General features: G+C 49.2%; 1 protein-coding gene across 1 annotated transcript; it reads left to right on the forward strand.

Annotated features, from left to right (window-relative positions):
• Positions 1-6,743: 6,743 nt before the first annotated feature.
• Positions 6,744-11,934, forward strand: LOC309836695 (cytochrome P450 2A13-like; the record flags this gene model as incomplete). The annotated part of the gene is given in 12 exon segments (XM_082676795.1): positions 6,744-6,905; positions 7,256-7,441; positions 8,260-8,458; positions 8,707-8,774; positions 8,776-8,868; positions 10,082-10,163; positions 10,369-10,454; positions 10,456-10,470; positions 10,474-10,517; positions 10,519-10,540; positions 11,089-11,230; positions 11,753-11,934. Coding segments are annotated over 12 exon segments (1,281 nt in total).
• Positions 11,935-12,353: the final 419 nt, after the last annotated feature.

Genomic DNA, 12,353 nt, shown 5'->3' on the forward strand with positions numbered 1-12,353 from the left:
TTTTCTTTATTTTTTTTTTTTGGCTTTTAGAAAGGTTTTATTGGGATATAACTCACATGTCAAAAAATCCACCCACTTAAAGTGTATAATTAAATGTTTTCTGATACATTCATAGATAGGTGCAATCATCACTGCAGTCGATTTTGGAACATTTTCATCACCTCAAAAATAAACCTCATACCTTCTAGGTGTCACTCCCCTACTCTGTCACCCCACCCCCCACCCTAAGCAACAACTAATCTACTTTCTATCTCTATAGCTTCTCTGTTCTTGACTTTCATATAAACGGAATCATGCAGTATGTGGTCTTTTGTGACTGGCTTCTTTTGCCTAGCATAATGTTTTCAAGGTTCCTGCTAGTGACAGTATGTATCAGTACTTTATTCCTTTTTATGGCTGAATACAATTCAATTGTATGGTTATACCATATTTTGCTTATCCATTTTTCTGTTAATGGATGTATTAGTTTGCTAAGACAGGTAGTTTCCTAGGTACCATATCAAAGTATCACAAACTGAGTGGCTTTAAAAAAAAAAAAACCAGATGGGCTTCCCTGGTGGCACAGTGGTTGAGAGTCTGCCTGCCGATGCAGGGGACACGGGTTCGTGCCCCGGTCTGGGAAGATCCCACATGCCGCGGAGCGGCTGGGCCCGTGAGCCATGGCCGCTGAGCCTGCGCGTCCGGAGCCTGTGCTCCTCAACGGAAGAGGCCACAACAGTGAGAGGCCCGCGTACCGCAAAAAAAAAAAAAAGCCAGAAACTTTGGCCATGGCTCAAGACTTGGCTCCTGAAAATAACCCCCACTGGCCTTCAAAGTCAAATGTTCTGGGGGCTCATCTTCCTGCGGCAGGACTCCCTGGCTGGGGAGCCCAATGTGGGGTTTGGAGCCCCTCGGCCCTTGGCAGGAATCTCTACAATTGAAATTGTCCTCCTGTTTGTGGGTTGACCACCTGGGGGTATAGGTCTTGACTATGCTGCATCTCTGACCTTCCTACCCATGTCATTGTAGTTCCTTCTTTATACCTTTAGCTGTAGAAGATCTTTTCTGCTAGTTTTCAGGTCTTTCTCATCAACAGTTGCTCTGTAAATAGTTGTAATTTTGGTGGGCCTGTGGGATGAGGTGCGCTCAGGGTCTTCCTGCTCTGCCATCTTGGCCACTTTAACAGGTGTTCTATTAATAGCTGCTAAATAAATGAACCACGTGTCCAAATTTTTTTTCCATTTCCCGGTCCTACTCTGAATAGTCTCTCCTCTTAATAGCACAGCTTTTCTAACACTCTCTCCAATGAAAGTTACTCATTCAACCACCTCCAGTGAGTCTCAGGGTCAGAATTAGGGTCAATACCTCTTATGGCTCAATACCATTTTGACACCCTTGAGCACAGGCATAACAGGTGTTTTTAAAATTTTGTCTGCTAAATTCCAACATTAGGGTCATGCTAGGGTTGTTCTCCATCAATTTCCTTTTCTCAAGTATGGTTATATTTTCCTGTATCTTCATATGCCTAGTAATTTTGGATTTTATCCTGGATATTGCAAGTGGTACATTGTAAAGACTCTGGATTCTGTCATGTTCTGCTGAAGAATATTGATTTATTTTGTTTTGTTTTCAGGGAGCAGTTAATTTGACTGAGCTCAAAGGCTCAGCTCTGAAATCTTATTTCAGTTCTGTTAGCCTTGGTTGACACCACGTGGAGTTTTCCAGCACATAAATAGTTCAACAATCAGTCAGAAATTTGGACAGAGTTTATACATAGAATTTGGGGCTCCCCCTCTCTGTCTCTCTCCTTTTTTGAGATTCTACCACCACTACCACCAGGTGTAACGATCACCCTAAACTCTGTCCTCTGGTTCTTCAAGTCAGAAAAATTCCGATGTTTCTATCTGTGTTTTAGCCACCTCTAAGGCACCTTCCAGGGCTTGCCTTCAGGCCAAAATATATAATAAACAGGAAATTCTCTGCCTCTAGCTTCCTTCAGTATCTGCCTGCTTTATTCACTTTTCAGCAATTTCAGGGAATTGGGGTTTATTTTAATGTTTTATTCTGAGTTTATAGTTGTTATTTTCAGGATACTTGTCCCTATAGAAGCTACTCAACCATAACTGGAATCAGAAACTCCTCAGAGCACGTCTAGAGTATGACCACTCCATCCACTTATAAAAATTCTTTCTTTTTTGAGTCTGCCTCCTTCATCTCTGTCATCTAGCAAACTTTCCCCCCTCTCTCTACTCCAAGACCTGACATTCTTCTGAGAAGGAGCCTCTTCAGTGGCCATGGCTGTCCAAACAATCAGACAAAAGGAAACTTGGCTGTGTTCTCTTCTTTGGCTTCACTAATTCCAGCCAACACTCCCACCAGCCCTACCCTAATCCTTGTCATCACTGAAATCTGAAACACAAACATCTCACTCCCTGACCAAACCCCTTGTTCTCCAGGCTCACTCACCATTTCACTGCCAATAGCCTGGATGGTAACACTGGTTGAGCAGGTCTTTGGTTAATGTTCCAAAGAATACAAAAACAATAGAAGGTCAAGTCTCCTCCCTATTAAGAGACCTTTTAAATATACATTTGTAACATTTTGGAATGTTTTGTTTCAGGCTTACAAGGAAGTTTATCAAAAACCACGGCTATCAAGGACAGTTTTCTGATGGTTCATCAAGAAGAAAAGGTGGAGCTTGGCAGTCTAGAGCGGTGGTGAAGAGCATGAAATTTAGAGCCAGCCACACGAGACCATGTTCAGCCTCTACCTTTATTGCCTGTGAAACCCAAAGCAACGCACTTCCAACTCTTCGGACCGTACTTAACTCATTTGCAAAATGGGGATGACAAAACCAAGACCATAGGCTTGCTATGAGGACTTTAATAAGATCACACTCATTAAAAATTTCACACAGTAAGATGCTAAGTTCAATGAATGATATCACTATTGCAGTACTAGTATTTAAATGTAAAACAAGAAGGCTAACTTAAGATTCTCATTTGGGGAATTCCCTGGCAGTATAATGGTTAGGACTCCATGCTTTCACTGCCAAGGGTGCGGGTTCAGTTCCTGGTCAGAGAACTAAGATCCCACAAGCCGCACGGTGTGGCCAAAAAAAAAAAAAAAAAAGATTCTCATCTGGAAATTTGTTGGAACTAGTTAGAGGTGGTGGTTTCCCAACACGGTGAATGTACCAAACACCGCTGAACATTTTATGGTGTATAAATTTCACTTCAATTTTTAAAAAAAGATTCTCATTTGGACAGCATCATACATTTCAGGCACACTTGTGGGCATGAGCCAGGTTTTTCCTAAGAGTTTTGGGTCAGGCTAGGGGGTAGAGGATAGAGAGTTAATTGATAAGGTTGGGACAGGGAATGGTGAGGTGTTACTGTGAAATATACCTGCTCTGTTCCATCCATCTCACATGTCCAAGACCTGGCTTGGACCGCCCTTCTCTCTTCCCTTACCTGTGAACTCATCCCACAAGACCCAGTTCAAATGACACCTCCCCTACCAGGCCTTCCCAATTCTCAACCCTAAGTAGTAATTTATTACTAATAATTACTAATTAAAACTAATGGCATCACTGAGGACTTTAATTTATCCAGATCTGCTCTCCCACTAGCCTAAGAAATCCCTAAGAGCAGGGACTATGCCATGGTTCAACATGTCCAAAGTCGAGCTCGTTTTCTCTTGCCTCAGACCTGCTCTTGACCTGTGTCCCCAAACCAATAAACAACACTACCATCTCTCCCCAACACTAGCCTCCTCCCTCACCACAGCAAAGTCAACATAGAACCAAGTAAGAATTAGTTCTTCCTTCCATATCTTTCTCCAATCCGCACTCTCTCCCCATCTCCATGGTCCTGTCCTCTCTCACCTGTAGAAGTCACTTCCTCATCTCTCCGCTTATGATCTCATCTCCCAAACTCTGAAGAATCTTTCTGAAACACAAAGCTGACCATTTTGTTCCCCTGCTTAAAAGCCTTCTGTGACTCCCCGTAGCTTCAGGACAGAGTCCAAACTCCCTCAACCCAGTTGCATATGGTCCACCAGATCGGACACCTGCTCATGGCTCCAGACTCACCAGTGAACATGGCCCCAGATCTCTGTGCTCTAACAAGCTCTCAACCATGCTCCACGGGCCTCTGGCCTTTATACAGGCTGATTCCTCTGCCTGGAACTCTCCCTCCCAACTCTCCTTATCCTTCCATGGAAAAATACCTACTGAGCCCCCTAGTGGTTTACCCAGAAACTACAAGGTTGAATCAGGTGTCCCAGCCCTGAGCCCCGCCATCTTGACCTTGACCTTTCTGCCTGTGCCCCCATCTTGACCTTGACCCCTCTGCCTGTGCCTCCTCATCCCAGCACTATCCATTCTGAGCTGTCATTGCCTGGTGACTGATCTGTCTCCCCCTGTGGAGTGAGAGTTCCATGAGGGCAGGTCCCAGGGCTGTCTTGGTCACCCCTGTGCCCTCAACATCACCCAGCACAAACTGGCATGAAGTAGTGGGTTCAGTAAACACTGGTTGAATGCCTCTATTAAAAGGCTTAAGAGCCTGGGGATAATATTGTGGGAAAGAGAATTTTCTGAGAAGTTGATCCAATGGGAGTGACCTTCCTCAGAATGTTCTCAGGACACATCTGTCCTATGGAAGTTTTTCTACTTAGTATGACGCTTGAAGACTGAAGGAGGTAATATCCTGAAAAATAAGGGAACTATTTGTTTTTTTTTTTTAAGAAGGGAAATGGAGGGACTTCCCTGGCTGTCCAGTGGTTAAGTGTTCACCTTCCAATGCAGGGGGTGCGGGTTCGATCCCTGGTGGGGGAGGTAAGATTCCACATGCCTCACCGGCTAAAAAGCCAAAACATAAAACAGAAGCAATATTGTAACAAATTCAATAAAGACTTAGGGAAATGGATCTGGGCCAGGTCTCTTGGAATCCAAACACAGACAGGAACAAGCAGATCTCAGAAATTCCCATGTTCACAACATGGCCCGCATGCCTACATACCACACCAGAATACACACACAAAAACACCCACCCACTTATGTATAGTCACAAGTTGTACATGCGCACACACGGATGTGAATGCACAGTCTACGTGTTGGACCCAGAGACACACATGTAAATATCCCCCAACAGACATATATGCCAAAGCATGTACTCATGTTACCCACAGGCAGATTGGCATGCATTCAGGCACACTGGCATCCTGTAAGGCACTCACACAGATGTGCACATATGGCCATAAAGAGGTGTGGATACTCACTTATGCACCAACACACACAGCACAAAGATGCATAAGTGACAGGGGTCCTGTAACTCTTTGTTCCGGCAATGTTGGCCCTTTGAGTTTATCTTGTTCTTTGTTCTTGGATCACACCACACGTACCTGGGCTTAATCTTCACAGTTGGTGTTTACCAGGGGTAACCAACATTATTAAGGAAAAATGTCAGTGAGGGAGAAACAGCAGGACCACTCCTCTTTTCTCTACTCTCGCTTTCAGCATCCTAGGGTCCCTCTCTGTTCCCGACACTGGAGTTTACCCAAATCTCTCCTGACATAGTTCTCTCTGCCTGCTAATAACAGCCCTGACACACCAGGAATCACGCCTAACGGGGACTTCACACACCCTCAAATACAACCTTCGCTTCCCAAATACTCCCTTTCCACTGGTGGGGAAACCCAGAGTGCAGAGCAGGAGAGAAAGGGTTCACACGTGTGCCCCTTGCCCACTCTCTGTTTTCTGTCCTCAGTATACCCACATGTAAAATGGGAAACATCAATAATAATAACGGAAATGATACAATCAATGTAGAGGGCTTCCCTAAGCATCTGGGTAGGGAACCATTGGGGCTCTCTGTGAATTCTAATCCTTGAGACAGCTGGGATTTTTCAGTATCATATTGGTGTTTATTACTATTTCCAAGCTCTGGCCAGTCCCTCTGCCAGCTGAGACCGTGAGTTACTCTTCTCCAGTTCTGTGGGAAGTTCCATGGAAGTGCAGCTATGGTCTTTTACCTCTTGCCCAACCACAGATAGTCAGTTCCATGACCCCTATCCTGACCTCACTTTGAGGTCCCAATGAGAATTCTGGGAATCAAGAGGGAGCATTGTGTCCAAAGTAAAGGCAGATCAACATCTGGGGTCAGATTCCATGATCCAGCTGGACTCTCCTCCCAGGAACACCACATCCGCAGCCCGGGGTCCCTTCTCACCTCAAGACCCTCAAACCCATTCCCTGGAATCTCCCCCCACTATGAGACCCTTCAACCTACATCTCTCCTCACCAAAAGACCCCCCAATCCACAGCCACACATCCTGTTTCATTCTAATACCCTTATATCCAGATCTTTGAATGCTTCTTTCCCAAGACCCCAAAATCCACCACTTTGGGGTCCCTTCTCACTCTGAGATCCCAAATCCAAAGCTTAGGGGCTCCCCCAAGCAAATATTCCACAATCTTCAACTCTGGAACTTATCAGCTGCCCTCCACAGCCTAGGGTCGTGCCTCCCGAGGGAACCACAAATTCCATATTGGGGCCCACTCTCTGTTACTCTGATCTGAGGTCCCCCTCCTCCTTCCTTGCTGGCTCTGTCCCAAGCTAGGTGGGGAGCATAGTGGGGGGTATAGCTGGGAGGTGAAATGAGACAATTATGCAGTCAGGACCAAAGTCAGCCCTTCTCTCCCAGGTAGTATAAAAGCAAACCATCCCAGACATCACCAACTGACTGTCACCCCCAGTGCCACCATGCTGGCCTCAGGGCTGCTTCCTGCGGCTTTGCTGGCCTGTCTGACTATACTGGTCTTGATGTCTGTCTGGCGGTGGAGGAAGCTCGAGGGGACACTTCCTCCTGGACCCACCCCTTTGCCCTTCGTCGGGAACCACCTGCAGCTGAACACCAAGCAGATGGTGACAGATGGTGACAGATGGTGACATGATGGTGACAGATGGTGACAACTGCTTCATGAAGGTGTCCCAAGGCAGAGAGATGGGTGGGATGGGACAGGGGTGGTGGCCTGCCCAGTTTGGTTGGGGCTTTGTGGCTGGGAATTGACAATGTTGGACCAGAGTCATAGGAAAGGAAAGGGGAGTTTTAAAGATTCAGGGTCAGGGTCCTGGCCAGGAAAGGCCACATCTTGGGATGTCCAGCTCCTTGACCGTCAGAACCTGTAGGGAAATGCATCTCGGGATGTGAGATCTGGGTACAGGGCCAGTTCAGAGTAGAGGCTGCTCTAACCACTCGCACTCACCTCCATAAGGTCAGTGAGCGCTATGGCCCTGTGTCCACAGTCCACCCGGGGCCCCGGCGGGTCGTGGTGCTGTGTGGATATGACACTGTGACGGAGGCTCTGGTGGACCAGGCTGAGGAACTCAGCGGACGAGGCAAGCAGGCTAACTTCAACTGGCTCTTCAAAGGCTATGGGGAGGGGGACCTCAGAGCGGGGGTGGGGCCAGGCAGACTTGATGGCTTCAGTGTCCCCAGCCTTCTTGTCCTGACTTCCTCTGGCATTCTCTGTCCCCATTCCTGTTCATGGTTGCCTCCCCCTCTGTCTCTCATTTGTCTTAGCATTTCTGCAGCTCTGCTTCTCCCTGCCTCTCTCTCTCCTATCTCCCCGTTCTCTTTCACTAGATGTCTCTTCTTTCTATCTCTTAGGAGCTCTTGGAACTTCTGCTTTGGAACCCTGGTCCTCTATCTCCTTATGCCTTTTTGTCTTTTTCTCCTTTTCAACTTCTGTGTTCCCCAGGCTTCTCTCTCCTTCCCTCTCTCTCTTCTTTCTTAGTCTTAGAATCTCACATTATTTCTGTTTCAAAATCCCCATGCCTCCATCTCCTGGTAACAGTCTCTCCTCCTCCCAGACCCTCTCTGTTTCTCTCTCCTTATTTTTCTCTCTTCTCCAGTTCAGTTTTAGAATCCTTCACAATCGTTATATCCGCCTCCCAGATCTCCGAGTATCTCACTTCCCCTCCTTCCCTCCTCTGTCTCTTTCTCTTCCTGTGAGTATCTCTGTATCTCTTTTCTCAGTGTATCTTTCCTGCCTCTCTCCTTCTGATTCTGTTCTTGCAACTCGGTCTCTACCTCTTTCTGCATTTCTCTGAGTTGTATGTCTCTCTCTGTCTCTGTCTCTCTCTTTCTCCCCCGCCCACCCCCTCCCTCCCTCCCTTGCTTCCTCCCACCCTCTTTCCCTCCCTCCCCACCCCTCCCCTCCCCGCTCAATCTCCCACTCGCTCTCTCTGCCCACCTTTCTCTCGCTCTCCGGGCCAGGCGGCTGGTCTGGGCCTGCCCCGCCCCGACTCCTACGCCCCCTCTGCAGGCTTGGCGTTCGGCAGCTGGGAGCGCGCCGAGCAACTCCGGCGCTTCTCCATCACCGCACTGCGGGACTTGGGCGTGGGCAAGCGCGGCATCGAGGAGCGCATCCAGGGGGAGGCGGACTTCCTCATCGAGGCCTGCCGGGGCACGCACGGTGAGTGGGGGGACCCCGGAGAGTGCGAGGGGGAGGAGGAGGAAGACAGCCCGCACCGACACACGCATCCTGGCCCCGGAAGGGGTCCAGGTTGGGCGAAGGCCTCCGGCCTTCCAGCTCTGGGGTCTGAGGCTGGAAGTCTGGCTCAGCACTTCCGCGCCCTCCTCAAATTCGCAGACTGGCATCAGACCGCCACGCTGACTCTCCCCCAAATCCCTGTCTCTCCCTAACCCCACCCCATCCCCCAGGCGCCTTCCTCGATCCCATCTTCTTCCTGAGCCGAACCGTCTCCAGTGTCATCAGCTCCATCGTCTTTGGGGGGCCGCTTTGACTATGAGAACAAAGAGTTCCTGTCACTGCTGTGTATGATGCCGGAAAGCTTCCAGTTCACAGCTACGTCTACCGGCCAGGTAACCTGTCCCAGCCTGGCTCTACCATGCCTCTACCTCAACCTGCCAACTGCCCCTCCACACCAAGACAGGTGCCCCAAACTCCCATCCTCCAACAGACAGGATCCCCTCAAAACCAGCCCTTGGACAACTGAACTTGGACAACTGAACAGTTGCACCAGAACCCGGGACAGGTGGCCAATACTCAGTCTCCAAACACACCTGGATATCTCAAAAGATGCTCCCCCCACAAAAAAAAAAAAAAAGAATGAAAAAAAATAGACACTGCAGGCAAGATACATGTGCTCAACCCAGCTCTCTCTTCTCACCAGCGCAGGTGTCCTCACCCCAACTTACCTTAATATCTAACAGATGCTCCCTTTTAAGATATTCTATCTTTCCATCTGAATTTCTTAACACCTGGACAAGAGATCACCTCAGCCCACATCCTGACTACCTGAACACCTGGTGCAGGAAAATTCAGCCCACCAAAATCATTTGTTATCTACACAGGTGTCCCAAACCAGCCCACTAGAATATCTAGACAGTGCCCCCTACCCAGCTCGCTTAAATATCTCAACATTTAGACAGGTACCCCAAACCAAGACCCCTAAACACGTAAACACCTGGACAGATTGTTCCCCAAACACCCAAATAAGTGTCTTCCAGCCCAGCTCACTCAAATACCTACAGAAGTGCCCCCTATTGGCCCATTTGAATATATGAACACCTGAACAGGTATCTCCCGGCTTGAACACCTGCACAGCAGCCCCACTTGAACACCTTAACACCTGTACAGAAGCCCCCAATCCAGATTCCCTAAGTATCCACACAGCTGTTTCCAACTGAGACCACCTGAATGCCTAAACACTTAGGTGACCCCCCCTTCCAAGTCCCACCTAAATAGCTAAGCACCTGGACAGGTGTCTCCCAACCCAACCTCACCTGAATATACGAACACCAGATGTATGCTCCAATCCAGCATCACCTGAACGTCTGAAACCTGGTTATGTGTCCCAGTCCATCTCACTTTAATTCTTGGACAGGGTCCCTCACACTTAACTCATGTGAAAACTTAGATCTCTATTCCCATCCAGCCCCATCGAAATACCTAAACATCTGTGTAGGTGCCTTTAACCCAGTGCCTTCCTTGCCCTGCGACAGGTCCGACTCCCACTGGGTCCTGAGCACTGACAGCTGTCCTTCCCTTCCCTTCTTCTCTCCCCACCCTCAGCTCTGTGAGATGTTCTACTCAGTGATGAAATACCTGCCAGGGCCCACACTGAACCAGCCAAGTGCCCACTGCCTGCTCCTCTAAACCATCCCCCAAGACCCTCCCCTTGCACCTCCCAGGTGACTTTGGCAGGACCAGGTGAGCAAGACCCTGCACCAGCAGCGCCTACGGCCTGAATGTTTTATGTCCGTGCCACACGTGGATGTCATGCATGTTGTACCTACTTGGACGGTCATCCCTGCCCTGAGTCCTCCCAATAGCTAAACACGTTCCCCCTCCTCCCCAAGCCGAAACCCATGAGGAGATTGACAAGAACCATCAGCCCAAGTTCAAGGACGGAGCTAAGATGCCTTACACAGAGGCGGTGATCCACTGAGATCCAGAGATTCTGAGACATGATCCCCATGGGCCCGGCCCGCAGAATCACCCAGGATACCGCGAGACTTCCTCCTCTCCAAGGTGCTGCCCCACCCAGCCTAAAGGGATCTCCAGCCCACTCCCTGTGACCCCACACTCCGTTCCCCTTAGAAGCTTCCTAGCCCCTGTCCCACTCCCTCAAAGACTTTCCCAACGACTGTGTCCTTTCCACCTTCCCACTCAGCACTCCTGAATCCCATATCTCCCCAGACCTCTTGCCTCAGGGAATATGAACCCTATGTCCCCCCCAAAATTCTTGTCTCAAGAGACATAACCTCCTTGTTCCCCCAACCTCCTGCCTTGGCAGACATGAACTGCATGTCTGTGAAAACTTCTGCCCCAGGAGACACAGAGCCCATGTTCCTCAAACTTCCCTTCTCAGGGGACATGAACCCCATGGCTGCCAAACTTCCTGCCTCGGGACCATGAATCTCATGTCCCCCAAAGCTCCTCCCTCAGAGGACCCCAACTCCCATGCCTCCCACTTCCCTTCACCTAGGTCACACAAATTCCCCCTCCACCCCCGGGTGCTTTCAGCACACCCATCCCCCACTCCACCTTATCAAAGTCCCCTCCCTCCTCCCAGCCAGGGCGCCGAAGTGTTCCCTATGCTGGGCTCCATGCTGAGAGACCCCAAGCTCTTCTCCAACCCGCGAGATTTCAACCCCCAGCACTTCCTGGATGAGAAGGGGCAGTTTAAGAGGAGTGATGCTTTTGTGCCCTTCTCCATCGGTAAGACACACTGCCAGGCCAACACCAACAGGGGCCTCCTTCATCTCTAAGGTGTAACCTAGTATCTTTCTCCAACCTGGAAGTCCCTCTTACCAGATACCTTGGAGCCAACCAGCTGCAACCCCCATAACTACCAAGAACCTGGGCCCAGGCAAAAGAAAAGGGATGATCATACCCATTTCAGAGATGGGGAATATCATGGCCCAGAGTGAGTCAGAGATTTGTCCAAGGTCACTTAGATTCTTCAGATTCCTAGAAAGGCGATGGCACAGCAGCCATATTTGAGTGTGTATTTGAGGAGAAGGGGCACCTAGAGTTCCCATTGCTACAGCCTGTTTTGCTTCACCCCACCCCATGTTCTAGGGAAACAGGCTCAGAGAGGAGTAGCAACTTCTTTGAAAGTCTCTCAGGCCTCGATATCCAGCCCATCCTCCCTGGGAGAATACAGCCGGGGGTCGGTAGTGGGGTGCAGGTAGCAATGAAAACAAGCCTCACCTCCATGCCTCCCCCCTGTTCCTTCAGGAAAGCGGTACTGTTTCGGAGAAGGCCTGGCTAGCATGGAGCTCTTTCTCTTCCTCACCACCATCATGCAGAACTTCCACTTCAAGTCCCCACAGTCGCCCCAGGACATCGACGTGTCCCCCAAACACGTGGGCTTTGTCACCATCCCACAAAACTACACCATGAGCTTCCTGCCCCGGTGAGCCAGGGCTGTGCCAGGGTGGGGCTGGTGGGAGGAGCAAATGGGGGAGGGAAGGGCGGGGCTAAGGATGGGAGGATGATGGACGGGGGTCAGGGGAAGGAAGGGGCAAGATGGATAGGAGAGGAAGAAACAAACGGACTCTGTTCACCTTGCTAGAGGTGGGTTGAGAGGAAAAGAAACCTTATACTATACATTGAATAGTAACAATAACAGATATTATTTATTGAGCAAGTACACTGTGTCAGCTCTATGCTAAAAGCGTCATATACTCACCTAACGCTCACAAACCTATGTCACGGGGAACAGTATTCATGCCCATTTTACAGGTAACAAAGATGAGGTCCAGAGAGTTTAAGTCTCTATCTGAGGTCCCACAGAACACAAGTAAGTACTCAGCAAGTACATGAACACATATCTGTA

The sequence above is a fragment of the Grampus griseus genome (genome assembly GCF_964374135.1).
Source record: "Grampus griseus genome assembly, chromosome: 19".
NCBI lineage: Eukaryota > Metazoa > Chordata > Mammalia > Artiodactyla > Delphinidae > Grampus > Grampus griseus.